At 43.7% G+C, this 25360-nt stretch overlaps 1 protein-coding gene across 3 annotated transcripts in view; it reads right to left on the bottom strand.

Moving 5' to 3' along the window:
• col4a6 (collagen, type IV, alpha 6) overlaps positions 1-25360 on the bottom strand; it is a 418171-nt gene that overhangs the window by 74652 nt on the left and 318159 nt on the right. For 2 of the 3 annotated variants that reach the window (XM_072595456.1, XM_072595455.1), the window contains exons 25-30: positions 22664-22717; positions 19318-19389; positions 18735-18842; positions 12960-13181; positions 10671-10832; positions 2427-2597 (exon numbers count right to left, since the gene is read on the bottom strand). In XM_072595456.1, coding sequence (XP_072451557.1) covers positions 2427-2597; positions 10671-10832; positions 12960-13181; positions 18735-18842; positions 19318-19389; positions 22664-22717 — 789 coding nt within the window. The remainder of the gene's footprint in view (positions 1-2426; positions 2598-10670; positions 10833-12959; positions 13182-18734; positions 18843-19317; positions 19390-22663; positions 22718-25360) is intronic. The other variant, XM_072595457.1, reaches the window with a different exon arrangement.

Raw genomic sequence — 25360 nt, 5'->3', positions numbered from 1 at the left:
TGTACTCATGATATACGGGGGCTGTTTCATCAGAACTCAAAATCAGTATGTTTTATAACATTGTAATAAATTTACTTTATTACAGGATGGTGATGTTCTTAGTCTGTAATGATCTCAACAAGTTTAGTGATAGAATTGAAGTAATTTGCCCCAGCCTGATTTCGCCATCCAGTTAATCCTCTCAGAGAGGTGATGGAAGAAGCAACACAAGTTTCAATGGGTGTCTGACTCCCAGCTGTGATTTGAAGATAGAAATTGGTGTCAGCAAGTATATCCACATGAACGCTGAGCATTTCCTTTGAAAAGCTTATTGCTTCCATTAAAGTACATGTGCTCTAGCAGCTTTTGAGCTCACAGCCCTGAAAGTGAAAGGGCACAGTTGGTGCGGAAATGAAAATGTTTTGCACCGATGCCGTGCTGTTTATCTAAATTATGCATACTGCCCAGATGAACTCTATGTAAAGTGGAGGAATGCTCCCTCTGCCTGAAAGCCTTGCTCTACTTAGCCCTGACATCAGGACAGACGCCTATATCTTCTCCAAGCTATACACGCAGTCAAACTCATGACAATCACAACGCTTCACACCAACCACATAGGCCCAAAGGTAAAACAAACACGAAAAGACTCAAACATCTGGGGCAACTGTGGGCTTAAACTGAGTTTTGGTATCACTCAAAGTCATGACAAAGCTTGTGTCACCTCCTTTTCTTGCAATTTGATTTTCTTCTTCCTTTGGGCTATAAGATGGGTAGCCAATATTGCGCTGACCTGCACCATTTTGTTTTGCCACAAGAGTCAGCATTAGAAGAAAGAACATAAGATATAGGAGCAGGAATAGAACATCTGGTCCCTTGAGCCTGCTCCGCCATTCAATAAGATCATTGGTTAGAGACAAAGAAACTGCAGATGCTGGAATCCAAGTTAGTCAGGCAGGAGGCTGGAAGCCAGACAGCACCAGGAGTTGGAGAAGTCGACTTTTTAGGTGTAACCCTTCTTCAGGAGTCGGGGTGGGTGTGGGAGGGAGCTGCAGATAAAGGGGGTAGCAGGGGCAGGGTGGTGAGGTGGGGATAGGTGAAGACAGGCAGTGGGTACAACCTGGTGGGTACAGTGGGAGGAATGAATCCGGTTAGTGGCAGGGAGCAGTGGAAGGGATGGGGAAGGGCTGGGAAGGGAGTCGGGGGAAGGGAAGGGAGGTTATTTGAAATTGGAAAACTCAATGCTGAGTCCTCCGGGCTATAGGCCACCCGGGTGGAAGATGAGGTATGGTTTCTCCAATTTAAAGCATGATTCATTGTGGCAATGGAGGAGGCCAAGGATGGTTATGTCGGAAAGGGAGTGGGAAGGGAAATTAAAATGGGCGATGACTGGGAGGTCCAGTTGGCCCCTGAGGGCCGGCTGCGATGATCGGTGAACCGTTCCCTAAGTTTACATTTGATCTCCCCAATGTAGAGAAGACCACATCAGGAGCACCTGATGTAGTAAACTAGGTTGGAAGAGAGGCAGGTGAACCTCTGTCTCACCTGGAAAGACTGGTTGGGGCCCTGGATGGAGGTGAGAGGGGGATTGTACTGGCAGGTTTTGCATCTTTTCTGGTTGCAGGGGAAGATGCTTGGGGGTTCGGGGAGTTGGTGGGGAGAATAGCGCAAACCAAGGACTGTCGATGGGAACAGTCCTTGCGGCAGGCAGAGAGGGGTGGAGAGTGGAAGATTTTCTTGATGGTGAGGTCTAGTTGGAGTTGGCAGAAATGTTTAAGGATGAGGGGCAGCCTGGTGGCTCAGTGGTTAGCACCGCTGCCTCACAGCACCAGGGACCTGGTTTCAATTCCCATCTCGGGTAACTGTCAGTGGAGTTTGCACATTCTCCCTGTGTCTGCATGGGTTTCCTCTGGGTGCTCCAGTTTCCTCGCACAGTCCAAAGATGTGCAGGTCAGGTGAAATGGCCATGCTAAATTGCCCATAGTGTTAGGTGCATTAGTCAGGGGTAAATTGAGGGGAATGGATCTGGGCGGATTACTCTTCGGAGGGTCAGTGTGGACTAGTTAGGCCAAAGGGCCTGTTTCTATACTGTAGGGTATCTAATCTAAGATGATGCATTGGATGCTGAGGCTGGTGAGATAATAGGTGAGGACAAGGGGGTCTCTGTCCTTGTTGCATTTGGAGGGGGGTGGGCTGGATTAGAGCAGTGGAATGGGGAATGGAGGTGGTGCAGTGGAGGGCTGTCTGGATGACAGAGGGGGGAAAGCATGTGATCATGGCTGCTCTATTTTCTGCACTCAGCTGCACTTCCCACCCGCTCACCATAACCCTTAATTCCTTTACTGAACTTTACCTCCTTAAACTCTAAAACCTCAAAAATATTTGCTGAATTACAAATAGTACTGCTACAATTAATAATAAACCTGTTAGAGCAGAAACAAATTGTGTACCTTTCAATCCATATCGGTTAAATTGAGCTCGACGACCAGGTTCTCCTGGAGGACCAGGGCGGCCTGGTGATCCAGGGAGACCTCTATCTCCCGGAAATCCTGGAAATCCCTTCATACCCGCTGGACCTGGGGGTCCACGATCTCCAGCTGAACCTTTTGGTCCAGGAAAACCTGCAGAAAAGACCATTAACCTTTCAATTTCAAGATTTGAGGATAACAAAAGGTGGAAAAGATTCAACATTTTCAACTACTGCAAAGCGATGAAGCAACTAAGGTAGGCAGCGTTTTTCGTTTTACTTTCTGGTTTAATGGGTTAGCATTTGCTGGGGTGACAAAATCCACTCGCTCTGCGGTGACTGTTTGACATTGTGTTCTACTGAGCGTTTAATTCTCAAACACGTTCTGAGTTAGTGAAAGACACTAGCAAAATCTAAGTCTTTTGTTTTCTTCCCTTTCAAACTGTGCTATTAAATACTCTTAGCTATTAGGCCATACCCCCCTGAACTCAAGAGTGTAATATCACCAGACACCAACCATCCCCCAGCACCTCATTCTTTTGTCGTTCCCTATATTAAACCCAGCGAGAGAGTGTTGACAAGTGAGTCCATTTCAAAGCACACAGAAACGGTGACTGACCTCTACTCTCTCAGGAACAGAGGAACAGCTTGCTCTGACCACAACCTCTGATAACATGAGCTAACTCAGCACAGACTAGGATCAAACCTGGCACCTTTTGGTCCATCTGATTACAGTTCATACTTGTCACTTCATGTTTAAGTTGAAGGAATGCTGAAAACACAAGTCCACCCAAGTACACATCCATTGAGATTTCTAATAGATAGCAGGTATATGGATGTAATAGGCACAGAACTTCATCCCATGCCATTCCTCAGTGCCATACTGTACACTTGAGTGTGTGAAAATGAGAAGCAGTAAAGGACCAGCTGGTCTATAATCCCTGGCCCACATTCATAATGTCTGCCACATAATGACAATACACTCGCTTCCCTTTCCCCAGCAATGACCGCATCTCTTGGGATAAGTAAAGAAAAATACAAAAAATGAATCTGAAAGTCTTTTAAAAAATGAGTAAGAAATCCAATGAAAATAAAGTCTCAGAAGGGTCATTCACTGGTTCAATATTTCCACTTTTCAAAGGAAATAGCATTTAGTCATCAAATGAAGTGACAAGCTGAAGAAATACATTGTCTACAAACAAAATGTGCATCTAGTAGCATTTATTGCATGTATTCATGATTAGTGTATATTGCTATATTCAGGGTACGATGTCATTACTTTTAAGAGCTTAAATTGGAATTGGGTTTGAGCTAGGTTAAATATAAATGTTGAAATTAAGCCTATTTTAGAAAAGGACTTTAACCTGTTTCTTTTAAATGTTTTAAAGATGGACAGTCAAATTTCTTAACTTGTGATTCACTTGTCAGCCCATCAGTTCAATTCAGCAACAAGGCAGGAATGCAAAACATTATGTTCAGTTCCCTTTCTACAGAGGAACAGCTTGCTCTGACCACAACCTCTGATAACATGAGCTAACTCAGCACGGACTAGGATCAATCCTGGCACCTTTTGGTCCATCTGATTACAGTTCATACTTGCCACTTCATGTTTAAGTTGAAGGATACAAACAGAAAGTTTGACTAATGCCTGATCATATTTCAGACCAAGTGTTTGTTGCTTCTCAAATGCTCAGTACCAGAGATTGGGCCTACAAGAAATTAGAAACAATATTTTAGCCTATCTACGAGAGAATGAAACAACATTTTCCAACAAAGGGATTACTGTGCTGGATCATTCAAATAAACTACAAAAACTTAGGGTAATACTTTCCTTCACAAACAATATTAGTCCTTCTCAAAACACAAACTTATCTTGATATTTAATCACCTCCCCCAGTAACAGCAAATGAGCCAATACAAATCTATCAGCAACAAACTAGGAGCTATTGTCAAACAACCTGTTCATATGTGCTTTGAGCTAACTCAGGAGCAGGTGGGAAATGAGCCCCAGTCTTCTAACCCAGAGGTGGGGACACTCTAATGCGCCAGAAGAGCATCCAAAATAACATGTAAAAACGTAAACCTGTTCTCACATAACTCTAAGGCAGATGGCATTTGAACCCAGAACCCATCTGGCAAAGAGGCAGGGACACTACTACTGCTCCACAAGACTTCTTCAGCAACTTACACCGAGATTATGATGCTCCATTGACTGGAAGGCAAAGATTTCTGTGGGCAAATGGACCCTCTTGTTCATGCACTGTCTGGGAAAGTAAGTTTTGCTCTTCGAAATAATAATAAACTAACCTTCAGATGAAGACGGACGAGTATACAACAGTCATCCTGATTTCATGAGTACTTCTGGCCAAAAGTGACTGACAGAATGTAAATATCAGTACACATAAATAAGGTATAGCAACAAGTGCTCAGGGCAAAGGGGAGTCCTTATCAGGTCATCATCGTAAATGACAACTGGTAGGACTTTAAACTAAAAAGGCTTAGTTGCATGGAAAATTATGGAAAAAATTAAAGTGGAGAAGGCTCAACGGAGATTGTTAAAGTTTTCAGAACAAATAATAGGACAAAGAGTATGGAAAGGGTCAGGAATCTAACCTCAAGCACAGCAGACAAGGGGACAACTAACAGAAGGGGGTCAGTCAATGCAGACCGCGGAGTAATTCAGGAGACACAGCAGAAATTCACCCCAAAGGAAAAATAAAGACACTAAAAGGAGGATGAGGTAACTGTGGCTGACAAAGGAAGTCAGGGACGGTATAAAAGCAGTAAAAAAAGCATATAATGTGGTGAAGATTAATGGGAAGCCTTTAAAACCTGCAGAGGACAATATAAAAAAATAAACATGGAGAATATAAAATAGCTCATGATATAATAAAAGACTGCAATTTTTTTTAGACATCTAACAGGTATGAGAGAGGCCAAGTGGACATTGGACCATTGGATAATGAGGCTAGAGAAGCAGTAATAGTGGATGAACTGGATAGGTACTTTGCATCAATTTTCACAATGGAGGACCCCAGTAGTGTACCAGAATGTTCGAGGGAATCAGGGGGCAGAGGTGAATGTTGTGCCCATTGCTGAGGAGAAAGTACTGAGGAAACTGAAAGGACCAAAGCTAGATAAATCACCTAGCCCAGAGGAATTACAGCCTAGATTTCTAGACGAGGCGGCTGAAGAGATTGTAGAGGCATTGGTGTGATCTTTCAAGAATCACTAGAGCCAAGAGTGTCACTGTTTCAGAAGGGAGGAAGCAGAAGACAGAAAACTATAGGCTGGTTAGAATGACCTTGGCTTTGGCAAAATTTTAGCATCCAATGTTCCGGATGAGATTGCAGAGAACTTGGAAGTGCATGGTAAAATAAGGTTGAGTCAACATGTCTTATTGTAGGAAGAACACATTAAAGATGTTAGAGGTCTTGCGTGGCAGAGGGTAGTGTCCACACCTCTGGGCTGGAAGATCTGGGTTTAAATCCCAACCCAAAGCTGACTGGCCAAGGAAAGTACATTCATAACGTGGCCTAAAGTTTGATTATCAACTTTCCACAACACACTACTAGCAAATGGTAAGGGTAGGGCAGGGTCCTGGTTAGTCATGAAAATGGAAACAAATTTGGAGCCTCAACCATCACTACCCACAGCTCCAGGATACAATATCCCTGTAAAAATGCATGTAGCCACTGCAATTCAAATGCCCAATGGGATCTGTAACATGCAGCAAAGGTATATAGGGTGGTGGCAAAGTTTTATAGCCAATTTTATATCTCTGGAACAAGGAGACAAGAGTTTCTTTGAACTAGACACTATCTGGCCAAGGATCTGGCAATGTACATTCTTCAAACATTTACTATTTACAGGATTGGGTCCATTCAGAACAGACTTCCCTGAGAAAGGGCCCAACCCAGAGGAAAATCTGACATTGGTTTACTGAACTTTGCACATGAGAATTAAAGTGGTGGCCCTGCTTCCTGCCCAGAAATGGCAAAAAACAAAGCACTAAAATCATGTTAGTTGGTGATATATCTCACTTACAGGATGGGTCCGAATCTGATTTAATCAAGTAAATTTTACGAACTTGCTCAAATATTGTAAAATGGGATATTGTAAAAGCAGGCTTTAAATTATGAGATCAAATGGAAAACAGGTTTATATTGGTTGGTGGTTGGTTTACAAACATCATAGCCACAATACTTTGCCTGTGTTTATGCTGGGAGTGTAGCCCTGTGTATGCTCTTTAATTGTAGCAGTATAAAATTAAAAAGATGGTTTTCTGACTTGCTGTTCTCAAGATAAGCCCACATTCAGAAATGTGAAATATGCTGCAAATGTTTATATGCCTGAGTATCTAATGTGCTCACCCAGGTCTCTCTTAGGAATGCAAAATTAGAAAACAGCTTTTTAATAACACTCAGAGATTAAAGGAAAACAAACCCTGTTCAGTTTCATACTCCACTCATAATGTCGAGAGGTGTAGACTAACTCTGTTGGCATATTAACATGCCTGATGTCAAATATCCAGATTCGATTCTGCTCTGTGCTGAGTTTCAACTAGATCATCAAGGGAGTCAAGGTTAGAGTGGTGCTGGAAAAGCACATCAGGTCAGGCAGCATCCGAGGAGCAGGAAAATCGACATTTCGGGCAAAAGCTCTTCATCAGGAATGACAGATGCTGCCAGACCTGCTGTGCTTTACCAGCACCACTCTAATCCTGACTCTGATCTCCAGCATTTGCAGTCCTCACTTTCACCTAGATCATCAAGTGGGTATCCTGGGCGAGGGAGCTGGGGCGCACAAACCTTTTTTGCAACACAACGTTAATGAGAATGAAGAATACTGGGGAGACAGGACTGAGTTCACTCACATAGCAACACTCACTGTATATCTTCAAACATTAAGAATGACAACTCCTTTGGTCAGGCACTCGCATTTGTAAAACATTATCATTACGCTTCAGAACAGGAGCAGTGAAGATAGTACTTTCGCGCTGAATACCACTCGTGGCAGGAATTATATTCAGAGCCTCATCCTTTGTGCCAAGTTTAATCACATTAGCAAAACTAAAATACTGAGGGAACACTAAACAATCTCCAAAAGTAAGGAAAGATCAAGTGTATTGAATATATTACTGGCTGAGCCACTGCCTGAATCAAGGAGGTGATCACCTGCCTAACGGCAATGCCTTGGGTAAAAAAAAAGCACACTTGATTCTCTTAAATCTGCAAACATTTTGAAAATCATTCAGCTACAAAAAAGAATTTTGAAATCATAAAAGTGACAGCTTCTTTGTTCGAACGAGTGTGAATATCACCATACCAGACAACACTACCACTACCACAGATATTTAAGCTGTTATGTTAAGAAGCTAGAACAGTTTGAAAACAAGCATCACATCAATAGTCTGGTGGTAACTGAAGATTATACATTAACCACATGTTCACTGCTGTGGTTGACCACCCACTGGTATAGCTTCAGCCACAAGCACAATTACAGTGGAGCCTGCTCATTGTTTGGGGGGAAAATTTGAAACATTATGAATTTTAAAACTGGCTTAAAAAAATCAAAACGGTGACTCAACTTTCAGTTCAATTTTCAAGAATCAAGCTAATTTTGTTTATTTGAAAAATAATTTGAGAGAGTTTCTCCAAACCCTTATGGTCAAAAGTACCAAGTCCCAATCCCTTTCTGTTACCTGTTTTTCTTCTAATGAACGTACAAGAAGTGTGTTTTGTGTTTGTTTTTAAATTACCTCACAGTAATAATGGAATATTTCTTTGCAACTCTTTTTCTTACACCTGGTAAGGTGATGAGCATCTCTCTGACTCTCTTTTTTCCCAATCCCAAACTGTCATTTTAAAACTGCAATTCCTCAGCAAACTCCACCATGCTTTTGAGCATATCGAAGAGGCAGAGAATGTACCTCTCGAAAAATCTTGAATGTACAATGGAGCTATAATGAGCAGACTCCACTCTGCAGACAGAATGATTACAGCAACATCAAAGCTTGATAAAGCAGAAGTGTTAGGCCATTTCGCTTAATGCTAGAGGCAACTCCCTCTCACCTTCGCAGCCTACATGCAGTAACCACACCCAATTCGATTGAGACCAGATGTGGAAAGTTGGTGGGTGATGAATGGAACAGAAGCATGGAAAAATATAACATGTGTGAACAGATGAACAGAAAGAGTCAGATAAAAAAAAGGAAGAATTTCCCTCTTAAAATATATCAAGAGATGAAACTGATCCCCTCCCCCCAAAATCAAGCAATCAAGTGAACCGTTATCTCAAATAAATTGCGATCCTGACCCCTGAACCAGAAAGCAGCAAGAGCAAGCCCCAGTGTTGTCTGTGATTGCAATGTGCTTTCCTCAGGCAGAGAAGGGCAGCAACAATTTATTGGCCATGACCAATAAATACTCACATTGAAGCACTCAAGTTCCACCACAAGCAGCAAAAGAGGGGAAAAAAAGGCTCCTGACACAGTTCACTATACACCATGTCATTACTGACTCCTATATGTGGATTTTGGTAAGACACTGAGAGGACTTGGAGTCATAGAATCATACTGAATGGAAACACACCCTTCAGTCCAGATTGTCCATTTCAACCAAAATATCCCAAACTGATATTCACACAACAGAATCCATACAGTGTGAAAGCAGGTCATTCGGCTCAACAAGTTCATACCAATCCTTTGAAGGCATCTCACCCAAACCCATCCTTGTAACACTGCCGCTAACCTACATATCCCTGGACACAATGGGCAATTTAGCATGGCCAATCCATCTAACCTGCATGTTTTTTGACTGTGAGAGGAAACCAGAGCACCTGGAGGAAACCCACGCAGATGTGGGGAGAACATGCAAACTCCATTCAGACAGTAGCCTGAAGGTGGAAATGAACCCAGGTTCCTGGTGCTATGAGGCAGCAGTGCTAACCACTGAGCCAATGTGCTGCCCCATGTGGTCCAGTCCCATTTGCCAGCATTTGACCCATATCCCTCTAAGATTAGAGGGGTGCTGGAAAAGCACAGCAGGTCAGGCAGCATCCAAGGAGCAGGAAAATCGACATTTTGGGCAAAAGCCCTTCATCAGGAATACAGGCAGAGTGCCTGAAGGGTGGTGATCTCTCCATCCATCCAGGTGCCTTTTAAATGTTGTAATTGCGAAGAAAACCTGTAACCAGAACTCTTTGAAAATCCCTGTTGGAGGAGAATAATGGATGAAAAATCCAGAATACTCTATCACTCACTATAGTTGGGGATAGCTCAAATCATTCTGCTGTTCCACATAAAGAATGACCCCTGGTTTCAGATTGGTCTCCTCGTTCTGTATTCTACCCTATCCTTGAACAGTAAGGAAGATACATCGTGAAATCCTGTCTGCACCATTCTGGTTTCCTCTAGCCTTTCCGGCCTGGAAAAGAGAGTTAACATGAGAGTAAAAGAAACAGGAGTGGGAATAAACCACACAAATTCACACCCTCAGAGGAGATATTGCTCTCTATCTGCGTCTTAAGCGGACAACCCCTTACTTTGAAACAACACCTCCCCACAGTTCAAGGGTCCCCTGAAAAGGCTCTCACTCTGTTTTAATCAGAGTGCAGTAGACAATGGCCACCAATCTCCAGCTGCCATCCAATGCAAAGCATTACTAAGGTCAAACACCAAGAAACACATAGGGTAACCTGTCTCGCTCTGCCAGGTAAAGAATTCACTCCAAACAGGCCAGCTTATAAGGTGGCATTGGATGGAAATGGAATTAACAATAAAGCAGAAAAAAATGTATGTGAAAAGTATTCGAGGTGTTAAAATTCAGAACTTTGAGATCAGGGATGGATTCTTCGTGGACTGGGCATTTTAAGATCATATGCTCTTGTTTTCAATAGAGCTCACAAGCAACACCTAGTGGTGACAACTGAACTGTACAACTTGAACTGAAGCTGCAGACCTGAGAATTAATTTGGAACCGTGTATTCGTTCATCATGAAACATGGTGTTGTGCATTTTGTTTGCAAATACTCTGACCTTTAATCCCAAAGCAGCAGACCCTACAGGCAATACTTATACAGGTTTAATCCTCACACTTTCCCATTGTTGGTCATTCCATTCAACTGAATTGCATGCAATTTGATCGTTACTAGCGTCTGACAACTGTTTATGGTAGTCGAGCTTGATGAATGAGTTTCAGTTGCAGCCAGTCATTCAGTGACTTACCTGGTTGTCCAAGCTCACCGGGCCTTCCCATTTCTCCTGGGAAACCAGGTATGACACCTGGTCCATTCGGGCCTGGGGGACCAGGCAAGCCTTGAGAGCCAGGGTAGCCGGGATTTCCTCTTTCACCTTTTTGACTTGAAAATCCTGGTCGACCATCAACACCTGGAAGAAAAATGCTTTCGACTTTAAAAGGAATGGACTAAGCTCAAGGCTTAATTCTTAACTTGTGAGAAAAATTTCATTTAAAAATTAACTTTATCACACAATGTGTCATTGCAGAATGCGTAGCTCAAGAAAGGAGGTCACATGAGGCAAATGGGTTGAGGTGGATCAATTTTGTCACCAGGACTTTCCTACCTGACTCCTTGTGAAGATCTGCTTGGAAGGGATATAACAATTTGTCAACAGCTTTTAGAAGGTCCTTGAGCAGGCCTGCTTAAGACCAAATTCACTCACAAAACTGACCTCCACCCTTCCAATACCAATCTGAGAGTCCATTGCCAGTCCAACTAAATGGGCCAGACAATCAGCGAGCTGCCTCTGGATGTTGACCTTTTTTCCACAGTTTGCCATAATTGTGTAACATGACCAAAGGCCAATTTGGGGTTGGAGAAACACAGGGTAAGAAATAGAGGGGGAGAAACAGAGTGGGAGATACAGAGCTGGAGAACAGAGGGGGAGAAACAGAAAAGGAGATAGAGGGAGAAACAGAGAGGGAGAAACAGGAGGGGTAGACACAGAGCGAAAAATACAGAGCAGGAGATACAGAGGGGGAAATACAGAGTGGGAGTTACAGAGTTGGAGTTACTTAGGAGAAGATACAAAGGGGGAAATACAGAGAGGGAGATACAGAGGGGGAGATACAGAGCGAGAGATGCAGAGAGGGAGATGCAGAGAGGGAGATGCAGAGAGGGAGATGCAGAGAGGGAGATGCAAAGAGGGAGATGCAGAGCAGGAGATGCAGAGAGGGAGATACAGAGGAGGAGAAACAGAGGGGGACGTGCAGAGGGGGAGGTGCATGAGGGGGAGGTGCAGAGGGGGAGGTGCAGAGGGGGAGGTGCAGAGGGGGAGGTGCAGAGGGGGAGATACAGAGGGGGAGATACAGAGGGGGAGGTGCAGAGGGGGAGGTGCAGAGGGGCAAATACAGAGGGGGAGATACAGAGGGGGAGATGCAGAGGGGGAAGTGCAGAGGGGATGCAGAGGGGGAGACGCAGAGGGGGAGACGCAGAGTTGTAAGTGCAGAGGGGAAGATACATAGAGGGAGATACAGAGGGAGAGATGCAGAGCGGGAGATGCAGTAGAGGAAAAACAGAGCAGGAGATGCAGAGGGGGAGATGCAGAGGGAGCAATGCAGGGGTGGCGATGCAGGGGGGCGATGCAAAGCGGGAGATGCAGAGTGGGAGACGCTGAGCGGGAGACGCAGAGCAGGAGATGCAGAGGGGGTAATGCAGGGGGGTGATGCAGAGGGGGAGATGTAGAGGGGGAGATGCAGAGGGGGAAGTGCAGAGCGGGATGCAGAGGGGGAAATGCAGAGGGGGAGACACAGAGGGGGAGACGCAGAGTGTGAGATGCAGAGTTGTAAGTGCAGAGGGGAAGATACATAGGGGGAGATACAGAGGGGGAGATGCAGAGCGGGAGATGCAGAGTGGGAGCTGCTGTGGAGGAAAAAAAGAGCAGGGGATGCAGAGGGGGAGATGCAGAGCAGGAGATGTAGAGGGGGAGATGCAGAGGGGGAAGTGCAGAGGGGGAAGTGCAGAGGGGGAGGTGCAGAGGGGGAGGTGCAGAGGGGGAGGTGCAAAGACAGTGATGCCGAGGGGGTGATGCCAAGGGGGTGATGCAGAAGGAGAGATGCAGAGGGAGAGGTGCAGAGGGGGAGGTGAAGAGGGGGAGGTGAAGAGGGGGGAGGTGAAGAGGGGGAGGTGAAGAGGGGGAGGTGCAGAGCGGGAGGTGCAGAGCGGGAGGTGCAGAGCAGGCAATGCTGAGGGGGAGTGCAGGGAGGGAGATTCAGAGCAGGAGATGCATTGGGGAGTATTTGGGGGAGTACAGAGGGGGAGATGCAGAGGAGGAGTGCAGAGGAGGAGAAACCAACAAGGAAAATTTCAGGGTCTCAGTAATCTGGCTTGTGCTCCTGACATCTGACCTATTTCAGGCACAAGAATAGGTTGAAACCAATCTATAACTAATTTTCAGTTAACTGCACATTAACTCAAAGACCAAATCTCCAAGGAAGTTTCAGTAATAATTAAAAGTCTTGAGGCAGGATTAGTTTTAATTTTAAGCAAACTTTACCTTTGGCTCCTGGAAACCCAATATCTCCAGGAAATCCTTTCAATCCTGGTTTTCCACTTGGACCTGGTTGTCCTGGGGCACCTCTTTCTGCACCATACACATCACCTGGGCGTCCCTTCTGACCTGGAAATCCTGGGGTACCCCGTTTTCCAGGAGAACCTTCATTTCCATCCAGTCCAGGGAGACCAGGCCGTCCCTGGTCACCTGGTGGTCCAGGAAACCCTGTAAAGGTTAAACCGGAGATAAGTCAAGGAGCACCTTGTAAGAAATGAATGAGAGTGGTGGTGTGTTACAGATCACTCAAGGAGGCTGGATGCTGTGGCAACACACCCTTTGACGTGCATGTTGCAGTTTGGAGGCCTTGAATAGTGATGAATGAGGCTCCAATATCTTTCCATAATATGGCTAACCTCAAACCTTTCCTACTCATACCACCTGCCTTTCGCATGATTCTTTACGATGATACTCAATCTGATTGGCCACGTCATGAATGCGCCTTCTAGAACCACTCAATCACAGAGTCTCTGGTTCAGAGGTCAGGTTGCTCGGCTTTACAACACAAGATGCCCTCCTGACAATTGCAGCACTTATGGAAAATTTGAAGGCAGATACTTTAATCTAGTAATGTGGTGGGGAGGTAATGGTCTAATGGCATTATCACTAAACTATTAATCCAGATACTCAGGTACTGTTTGCAGGACTTTGGTTTTATCACCAAGGCAGATGGTGGAATTTAGTTGACTCTCAAATGGCCTCTGGTAATTAGAGATTGGCAATAAATGTTTGTCCAGCCAGCAATGCCTTCATCCTGTGAATGATTAAAATATGTTGTTCAACATGCAAAAATATTGGTTAGTGCAACTCTCTAGAAACTTATTCTTAGACAAATATTGAAAAACTACTTCCTCGTGTATACACATCAAAAAAGTGACAAGACTGTGATAATCTTCCAATTTTAGTGGAGAGACAGGCATTGGTAGGAACCAAATATGGGGTCAAACATTTTGGAAGATCTACAGAAATTGATGCCATAATTGCACAGCAGCTACTTCAGATAGTACACTGAGCCAAATATAATTTTTATGATAAATCATAAAGCAAAAATGTTTTTGATCAAAAGTTACATTCTCAATTTAACTCTCTCCCTGACTAATGAACAGGAAAAAGCCATCAGAGGACTCCAAGCATTCATTTGAGATAAATTGGGGTGGCACAGTGGCTCAATGGTTAGCACTGCTACCTCACAACACCAGGGTCCCAGGTTCGATCCCAGCCTCGGGTGACTGCCTGTGTGGAGTTTGCACATTCTCCCAGTGTCTGTGTGGGTTTCCTCCAATAGTCGAAAGATGTGCATGCCAGGTGAATTGGCCATGCTAAGTTGCCCATAGTGTTAGGTGCATTAGTCAGAAGGAAATGGGTCAGGGTGGCTTACTCTTCGGAGGGTTGGTGTGGACTGGTTGGACTGAAGGGCCTGTTTCCACACTGTAGGGAATCTAATCTAATTCATGCCATGGACAAGGCAGGATTTCTGACATTGCCTGTAATTGTCCAAGCTCGTGGCTAGAAACCAAATGGGCTTCTTGGGGAGAGGGGCAGAGTTTTCTTAGCCAAGAGAAGGTGGGCTTGTATGTCACAGAAAGTTAAATTTCCTGAAATTAGCATTGAGTTTGGATACCATTCCAGGATTCCCCTGGACAGGTTCCAAGAAGGATGGGGACCTCGCTTCGAATTATTAACACAATTAAATAGGCAATTCTGAGTTTCTTTCACTCTGGATTCTTACTTTCCCAGATAGGTCACTTGTTTCTCTACCTGTCAGCCCTCTGCCTGGATCATGGTGGTTGGACATTTGAACACAAAAGCTCCTGTCACAGTCAGGATATTCAAAGCCGATTTTTTCAGACGGGACTATCACTGATTGAGAAATGACTGCCAGTTTCTTGGAAATCATTTCATCAGTGTTGTACTTCACTCATCTTCAACCTACCTGCTGCCACCCCTCAGCATGACACGAGAGCAGGTTACACAATTCTGTCTTCCAACACTGATGTTGGACAAGAGCAAAAGTGACATCACTGTCAACAGTTCAAAAAGTAACAACGGTCAGTGCCATTATTAGATTACTTATAGTGTGGAAACAGGCCCTTCGGCCCAACAAGTCCACACCGACCCGCAACCCACCCATACATTTACCCCTTCACCTAACACTACAGGCAATTTAACATGGCCAATTCACCTGACCTGCACATCTTTGGACTGTGGGAGGAAACCGGAACAACCAGAGGAAACCCACGCAGACAATGTGCAAACTCCACACAGTCAGTCGCCTGAGGTAGGAATTGAACCCAGGTCTCTGGCGCTGTGAGGCAGCAGTGCTAACCACTGTGCCACCGTGCCGCCCACTTATCTTCACTATGTAACCTCACCTCAATCACGTCCCCCTCAACAGGGCAAAGACAATGAACACTGGAGACCCAAAACATAGAGGCTGAAAACAGCAGCGACTGTCCCAACAACACTCAAATCATCATAGAAGAACCATAGAATTCCTAGAGTATAGAAACAGGTCATTTGAATCAACAAGTCCACACCAACCCTCCAAAGAGTAACCCACCCAGGCCCATTCCCCTACCCTATTACTCTACATTTCCTCTGACCAATACACCTAACCTGCACATCTCTGAACACTATGGGAAATTTAGAATGGCCATATTACCTAACCTGCACATCTTTGGGCTGTGGAACGAAACTAGAGCACTCAGAGGAAACTCACGCAGACACAGGGAGAACTTGCAAACTCCACAGAGGCAGTCGCCCGAGGCTGAAATCCAACCCGGGTCCCAGGCACTGTGAGGCAATGGTGCTAGCCACTGAGCCACCATGCCACCCTCTAAGCCACCATGCCACCCATGTCAGGATGGGAGAGGCACAAAGTGACATGCCTCAGTAATTGATTTGATTGGCTACTTGCCTCACGTTGACTGGCAGCTGTTGAGTCATCATGGTGAAGAGTGACCCTTGGAATTGTTGCCAACGTGCCCCAGGAGAGAGCCACTTGGATAAGTGAGAGGTGGCACTGAGCAGTATCTGGCCTAATAATGGCACATAGCCTCCATTTGGATGACAGGCACCAACCTCAGCTTGGGAACCCTCTGGTGATAAGAAGATCCCATCACCCTTCCTCGAGTAGGCTCATTAATTGGCTATTCAGTTCAGACTGCTGCCATAGAGATTCTGCCTTTGGCTAGATCGCTCTGAGGCAGGAACACATGAGGAATTTCACCTCACACACTATTTACAAATGTGTTTTCAGAGTTGCCTCCTAATCTCTCCCATCCAGATTGAGTCCCGAGAAACAAACTTGCCACATTGCCAGTTTAAACCTGTTCTCAATCTCACTCACTAAATCAGTAGCAGGTTGGTTGTAAATGAGAACTCCTTTGGATCACTACCATCGATGATTTCATTGCAGAATCACAGTGCACTCCAAAACAATTAAGGGTGCAGTAAGTGAATTCTGCCAAACGTTAAAGTGTTTTCCACGAGAATATGATTCAGAACATTCTAGAACATAAATCTTTCATGTTACCCACTTGCAATCCTGTCAAGTTGTCGCCTTCCTCATCAGCAACAGTTTTGCGCAGCTAAAAAGAAATCAGTATTCATAGTGCACAGGCAGAGTGTTATTTTGGATGTTTCAGTTCCAGCGTGGCCGTTTTGAGGAATGCAATCATAGAATCACACAGCATGGAAACAGACACTTTGGTCCAACCAGAAAAGGACATCACTGCATCTGGATCTAAGGTGTCATTTACAGATGTGTCCTCTTAGGTGATGGGCTGTTGAGCAGCAGGGCTATGGCTCCAATATGGAAGCTTCCATTCGACAGTGGCTGCAGGTTTCCAGAATTGGAAATCTTTCCCATCAGTCAGGAAAGAGGTAGAATTGCATTCCCATGCATCATCCTTGCCTTTTTGACTCCCTGACCTCTGCTGTTCATGACCTATGCTCCTGTCCCTTGTAAGACATTGCAAAATCACTGATGGAGCCAATCGAGAGACATAGAGCAGATCTCTTTCCAGTGACAGATACCCAGACATCTGACCAACAACATGGTTTTTGGGTTCAATCTTGTTTAAATCATTCTGAAATCATTTCATCGCTTGTGTTTTACACTGGGGAGCAAGTGAAAATCACACTGAGCAATTTAAAGAGCCAGGCTATGTCCACAGAGTTTCCATCCATTTGATTATATTTTGAGCAACAACCAATGAAGAGTATTGGACAGGATATTTGTTACTTTTTCTAAATCCCTGCTGTAGTATTTTAAAGTTGTCACTGCTTCGCATGCTGTCTCAAAACCACATGCTTATAGTATACAGGTGAGACTGACCAGGGCACAGCCAGTCTATTGCCTACCCCACTTATGGAGTCATAGAGTTGTACTCTCCCAGTGGACCTGCCAAACAGCTATCACCATTTGTAATTGGATGGGGCTCCTGAACTGGCTGTCTCCTGGGAGGGTCACAACTGAAGAAATGCTATGGCAGGACAAACCTCATGACAGAATTGAGGCTAATGTTGGTTGGGATTGTGATTCAACTAGTAAAGTACAGCCTGTAAAATATGGAGAAAGTGAGGACTGAGGATGCTGGAGATCAGCGTTCAAGAGTGTGGCAGTGGAAAAGCACAGCCGGTCAGGCAACATCCGAGGAGCAGGAGAACCGACATTTCAGGCATAAGCCCTTCATTAGGATTATTCCTGATAAAGGGCTTATGCCTGAAACATCGATTCTCCTGCTCCTCAGAAGCTGCCTGACAGGCTGTGCTTTACCAGCACCACATTCTTCAACTCTGATCTCCAGTAATTCCTGATGAAGGGCTTATGCCTGAATGTTGATTCTCCTGCAGCTCTGATGCTGTCTGACAGGCTATGCTTTTTCAGCACTACACTCTGGGAACCTGTAAAATATGCTCCCTGTCCAAAGGTAGGGTCAACACTGATGGCTACTGATAACAATGTCACTCTATACTACCATCTCATTTACATGCATCTACCTGTCTCTGCCCACATTTCATTTTACCTTGACCACCTGGGATTGCCATAAAACAGAGGGAGGGGGTGATGGCCTAGTGGTATTATCATGGACTGTTAATACAGAGAACCAGTTGATGCTCCAGTGACCCAGATTCAAGTCCTGTCAGGGCAGAATTTAAATTCAAGAAAAATCTAGAATTAAGAGCCCAATGGTGATCATGAAACCATTGTTGATTGTCAGAAAATGGTGATCTCATTGCAGATAATCCTGTTAACTGAATAAATGAATATAATTACATAGGCCTAAATTTATCAACCTCTTTCTCAAAGGTAGCCAAGCCTGTCCTAAAAGTACAATTAATTATCATTAACTCATGGTGTTATAATTAATTTAGAAAATTAATTTCCCCTCATGAAACTGACTGTGTACGTCCAGACTATAAAATGTTAGGAATACAACTGCCCAAATAAAAAATGCCCTTTAGAGAAGGAAACTGTCATCCTTACCTGTTCTGGCCTACATGTGACTCCAGACATCCAGCAATATGATTGACTCTTATCTGCCCTCTGGGTAATGAAGGATGGCCAATAAATGCCATGTCTAATTAGAGCCAGTAACAGTTTAATACCATGAATGAATAAAAAAACTCAGTAAATTCCAACTTACAAATGCTTACAGATAGCCAACAGCCACGCATATTGGAAAATAACGCCAATTGTGTTTGATAGGCACATACCTGGTCGGCCTGGTTCTCCCAACAAGCCTGGATCTCCAGGGGGTCCTTTTGGTCCATCAATTCCTGGTCGTCCCGGACTACCTGAGAAGCCAGGTCTACCTTTTGGACCTACAAGCCATGTCAAAATTCAAATTGGAAAAACATTTCTTGTCTGATATTTTTCTTAGAAACTATGAGTTAAGATATACTCCAAGTTCCACTCTTAAACTGCAAAGGGGCTGAAACCCACAGTGCTGCATAACAGATTCCTCACGCCTTCTAGTAACGTGAAATAATGTCCTAGGGCCTGCACGGATTCATTTTCATAAGGTAATACAGCCCAGGGGCAATCCTTTTCCAGATTAAGTTTCTTCCCAAGCAGGTTGTGTTATGCAAATGGGGTCAAATGAGCAAACAGCGTCATTGCAAACATTTCTTTCAGCATTGAAAATCTGAATGAAAACTGAACAACATAACATGAAGACTGAGTTGGCAACAAGTTGCCTCATTCACTGAGTGATTAGCATAGTTATCAAAGACAGGGACTGGTCTGGAAAACACCACAGTAATATAACATACCAATGTTGCTGCACAAAGAGCTTACCTGGGCGTCCTGTTACTCCAGGTCTACCCCTCAAACCTGCATTGCCTGGGATCACACAGGGCAGAGTGATTCCTGCAAAATCACATTGAATAAGGAGTTCAGAAACATTACCTTTCAATATAGTTTCAGAGCTCACACACAAATGCACAAAATATACACAGATATACACATAAACACAAAGACATACAAATACACATATGCATGCAGACCCATGCATACATAAACTCACACTGACACATTGCCAGTCCATTAACATAATCTAAGTCATCTTCCATAATGAAGCAAATCTGTGCTCATGGCTATTTCATGACTGTGAATACCATTTGCACACAGTATTTGCATTTACTACAGAAAGAGATATCACAGTGACACTGTGCAGAATGAATGAGTGAAACATACCAAGACAAATCTGGGTGACTAGTGTACTAATTTGTATCCTTAATGAAAAGCTATGAACAAGACAGAACAAAAAATGTAGAAAGTTTTCCATTTAGATTTCGGTAAAGCACGATTAGAGTTTAAGATAAGGTTAGGGTATGGGGAACAATTTGCCCTGGACTTGGAAATGTAGTAAACCTCAATTTTGATGCCGTATATTCTGTCATTGTGTTCATATTTTCGATGTTTATATTTGGAATAGGAACTATCCCTTGTCATTCTGTATTTACATGGTCCAGCCCCTTGGGTTGCATTTGCATGTGCGGGAATATGTAATTACAATGTGACAAATTCACATCAGCAAATTTCATTATCAATGTTGACATAGGAACTTATAATGGAACATTGTCAGAAAGAGTTATAGATACAGATAACCTCACTGTTGGTTATTGAAAAATAATTATTTCGCTGTTTATTGTCTCCTTCAATGTACGAACTTCAGAAGGAGTAATTCCAAGATTACTTGTGTGCAGTGAACAACAGAGGTCATCTGCATTCATCTATTTGGTGGTTAAAGAAGTGACTTGCCACGGATTAGTGACACACCAGTGATGGATAAATCTACCCAAAGGTGCAATATTCTGCATGCCGAATAAAAAGGGCCCTGCTTTAAGCGGAGTGTTCAGACCTCAGCTGTACAGTAAGATCAACTCACTGTGACTGCATTCAGCAGTACAACTGCCTTCACAAATCACAAACGGGGACGGGATGGAACAGAGAGACAAATCATCAACTGCTCACTGTAATATTGTAAGCCATGTTGTAAAGTACTCAAGTGAGGACAGACTGCTGCTCTGTCACAAGCCAATGCCATTCCAAACACAGGCTAAGCTCTTAACAACTTGCCTTCTATTTGCAAGTGAGTGTTCTGATCCACTGGTTTGTCCGTTTTCAAACTCAAGTCGTACAGTTTCAAGGAGTCTGCACTCCCCACGCTCTTTCAGTGGTGGTTTAAACTTAAGGTCTGAATTTATCCCATCCACTAATACCAGGTGTGGGGATGGGGCTGGGGGAATAGGAGGTAGGGGTAAATGTCAGGATGGACCTCCACTGCAGTCTTGCTGCTGGGCAGGTTTTCCATGGGCAGGCAGGATTTAGGTCATTTACTTGCACCAGAATGATGGGCAGACAAGAAAGATGATTATGACCCAGAGAGATCTGGTCTTGCAGCCTCATTGGCATTTTGCCTTGGATATAGTGATGGGAGTAGGTTGAATGTGCTATCAAAGATGGAGGCTCCATATCCCGAGTAGAGGGGAGCACAAAAGAGTTGTTTGGGGTTTCCTCTCCTCCAGAAGGGAGAGGGAATTGCTTCACCCCACAGAGTTGTAACCTTAAGCCTGTGCCTCGGAGACCATTGAAGTTTTCCTATTACCCACAAGCTACCTTTCACTGTGGGGGTTGCCAGGACTCGAGTTGCCGACTCTGTGATTCAGCCAACTGCATTTACAGCTTACATCCAATAGGATAGTGAGCGATGAAGCCACCACATGTGGTAGCTATTTCAGGGAGAATTGCACAGCAAGCCATTTCTAGTAAATGTGGCTTGGTGTCAACAGTGCGTTAATGAAGTTATTAAGATACACAGATGGAGGGTATTATCTATTTACACACCTAGCGCACCTATACAGAAAGACTGCTCAAACACTGGTGGACACATTATGCAATGTATCACTAAGCCCAGCATCGAGTCAAACATTCATGTCTAATTTCATATGTAACTAATCAGTTTAGGATTGACAACACTCGGAAAACCATCTCATCCAGGCATTAAAGTCTCAAAGCTCATGGGAAAATCTAATCCTAAATCTTAATATTGGGATCAGCCAATTCCAGCAGCTAACTCAATGCAGCAATTGCAAAGAAATTTCGACTAGACCTGAAAAGATTGCAACATTGGCCCCTGAGGCACATGACAACCAGGGGATGAAGCACTCCCGAGGTCTATGCTCATATAGGAGTGATACAGCAATAGGAGGTTCCAATAACATTACCCCTTGGGCTGCATAGTGGCTCAGTGGTTAGCACTGCAGCCTCACAGCGCCAGGGACCCGGGTTTGATTCCAGCCTTGGGAGACTGTCTGTGTGGAGTTTGTACATTCTCACTGTGTCTGTGTGGGTTTCCTCCCACAGTCCAAAGATGTGCAGGTCAGGTGCATTTGCCATGCTAAATTACCCAGAATGTTAGGTGCACTCGTCAGAGGGAAGTGGGTTACTCTTCAAAGGGCCGGTATGGACTTGTTGGGCTGAAGGGCCTGTTTCCACACTGTAAGGAATCTAATCTTACTCTAAAGGTAGTACAAGATACCCCAACCTAAATTCAGCATCTTCAGAATTGGACAACAGGAGACTGAAAGGGCAGGATTATTGTTTGCAAAACCGAACTGGTCTATCAAGGGTTGAGCAAGCTGAGGACGTATCATTTGACCTGAAACGTTAACTCTGATTTCTATCCACAGATGCTGCCAGACCTGCCGAGCTTTTCTAGCAATTTCTGTTTTTGTTTCTGATTTCTAGCATCTGTGGTTCTTCTGGTTTTTATTTGGTCTAGCAAGGACATTGGTCAACTTTATTTGCATTTTACACTTAAGAGAAAATCACCTATTTCATGACAGGCTAGTAATATTACAACTAAAGTTAATTAATAGATTAACGCTTTCATCTATTTACCCAGATAGAACATAGTGATTTAATAGTCTGTATAACAGTGTGCACTAATAGCATGCATGAAAGAAGACAGTGAAATAGTGTCGGTGCAATTAATTTCCAATTAACATGAGTTACTACTGCAGTGCACAGTAACATGCAAATTATGGTTACTGAAGTCTTTAGGCAATGATGTAAGGGTTTGGGAGCTCCTGCCATCATTGCCATGGTAACCTTTGTTGTGAGGATTGTGGCCTCTCACCTCCCTCTGTATGAAGGTCGCCTTCCCCAGCGGTTTCCCCGCAGCAACAGTCACCTGTAGTGTCCATGCAAAGGACGTGAAATCAGTCAAGAGGGGCACGAACAGCAGTGGAAATGTGATTGATTTCTCTCTTCTGACAGGAATGAACAGGTAACTCGTTCACCTTAGTGGGCTTTTTTTAACCAATCCTTGTCACAATTCGCTTAATATTCTTCAAACCAAACTGCATCAGATTCATAGCAAACATGGAAATTGATGTGCGTTCCATTTAAATCTCATGCTGGTCAAAATGAATCACACCTGGAATTTAAATCAAGTCCACCCATCTCTGACTCACATAGTTCAGGGAAGATTCTGGCATGTCTGGTCTTCATTAGCTGATCAGAACCAGTGTTGCATTCAGGTGCTGCAACTGACAGTGAGCAATATCAGGCAGGATCACTTTCCTATTAACTCTTCAGTGATCTCTTCTGGGTGGCGTGCATGCACAGTTGGATATTGGATGGGGACAGAAATGGACTTCCTTTCCATGCTTTCATAATTGAAAAGGCTTCCAAAGTCAAACGAACAACAAATGGGACATTCCAATTTCAGAAAAGAGGGAGATGCCTAACATCTGCTGTTGGGAAAATTCCGCGAAGAAAAATAAGTGTTTAGGGAAATAACGGCAAAGCCTTTAAAAAATCAAAATACAATCAGGAAGCATCAAGTGGAACACGTGAACGTCAAGTTGCGTTTGACAAATGTATCAGAGTTCTTCAAGGCTGCAACAAGCAGGGTAGCTAAAATGGAACCAGTAGATATACTCCATTTGGATTTGACAAAAAGGAATCAGTAAGGTGACATACAAAGAAAACCAGATAGGATAATGTATTATGGCATGGAAGATATATTAGCGCAGACAGAGGATTGGCAAACTAATGCAAAACTGAGAGAGAAAGGATAAGCAGTTCATTCTGAAGTGGCAAACTGGAATCAGTGGACTGCAAACTGGAATTAAGAAATCGATGCCAGGGCCTCAGCTTTCCATTCTCTGTTAGTGATTAGGTGATAGCGCCAACTGTATTGCAGCCAAATTTGTGAATGGTACAAAGAAAGATTGAAAAAGAAGTTGTGAGAAGAATACATAAGAGTCTTCAAAAGGATATAGACAGGTTAGTTTACTTAGCAAAACTTTGTCAAATGGATTATTATCGAGGAAAATGTAAGGTTGTCCGCATTGGCAGGGAAAATAGGGAAGCAGAATATTATGTAAATTGAGACAGTCTGCAGAGTTACAGAGGTTAATGGATGCCTGGAATCACACAAGCTTTTGCATGCAAGTATGACAAATAATTAAGGAGGCAAATGGAATGTGGCTCTTTATTGCAAGAGGGACAGAGTGTAAAAGAAGCAAGTCATTCTCTAACTATATATGGTATTGATGAGATCACACCCGGTGTACAGGAAGACCCCTGAATCAGTTGGTCCAGTTACCACAGTTTCAGTTACCCACAGTTCACCGCAGGCTGACCATATTAAAGGGAACTTTCTGAAACCAGGGACCAGGAGGTTGCCGGGATGGTAAAACCCCCGTTTAAATGAATAGGGTTCACTCCTATCAATGGTTTCGGGTATCTGTGGTAGGTCATGGTACATATCCCCCTGTGGGTACAACGGGGCGACTGTGATATGTACAATGTTGGTGTCTTTCTTTATGGAGAAACAGAAACAGTTCAGAGAAAACTCATTGGTTGATTAATGGAATGAATGAGTTGATTTATGTGAAAAGGTTGAGGAGGTCAGGCTTATACCCAGTGGAGCTTAGAAGTATGAGAGGTGTTCCTATTGAAATATTTGGAAATGTACAAAGAAACTACATGAGAATGGTGCTAAAGCTGTAAAGTTATATCCTACAAGAATGAGTGAGCAGATTGGGGCTCAAAAGACTGTACAGTGAGCTGATAGACATATTTATGTTTATGAAAAGGTTAAATGAAGTAGTCATTAATAACATATTTCTACTTCTGGGTGAGACCAGACTAGAGGCAAGGTGCCACTCCTAAATTCATGAGGGAATTCAGGAGTAATCTTCTTATTCTAACAATGATTGGAATGTAGAAGACAGCAGTGCATGGAATAACTGAAGTGAATGACATTGATGCATTGAAGGAATAATGATTAAGCACAAAAAAAAGAGGAAAAATAAATGAGAAGAAACATAGAGGTATTAGGTGAAGGAGAATATGAGGTAGCTTGTGAGAAGCATAAACACAAGTATGGGCCAAATGAGCCGTTATTTGCTGGAAAGACCATTTAATACCATATTAATCTATAGGAAAAAGTGCAGTGGACCCAAACTTCTTCAGGGTAGTCTGTTGGGACTCCAGCTACACTTGTGGTAGGCGTCACTGGTAAACATTGGAAATGTTAGTGACTCCATCCTTTTGAGTCCCTGCATTATTTCTGGGTTCTAAATGCCACTTGCCAGTCATGGGGCTGGTCTGAGGTGCAGATCTTGCCTCCACTCGAACATTTTATCCAAGCTTAAATAATGGCTGGCTACGCTCCCAGAAAAGCTGAAGTCTGACTGCAATTGCCACCTAAAGCCAAGACAGCTGAATTATGTTGGATTCCACGTGGATTGCAAAAGATTTAAACTGGAATATACTCAATTTCCATTGTACTTCATGGATGTTGTACATTGTAATGAGAACA

This window comes from Chiloscyllium punctatum, chromosome 25 (genome assembly GCF_047496795.1).
Source record: "Chiloscyllium punctatum isolate Juve2018m chromosome 25, sChiPun1.3, whole genome shotgun sequence".
Classification (NCBI taxonomy): domain Eukaryota; kingdom Metazoa; phylum Chordata; class Chondrichthyes; order Orectolobiformes; family Hemiscylliidae; genus Chiloscyllium; species Chiloscyllium punctatum.
Note: the sequence above shows the minus strand (reverse complement) of the source record. Positions and strands in the feature narration are given on the sequence as shown.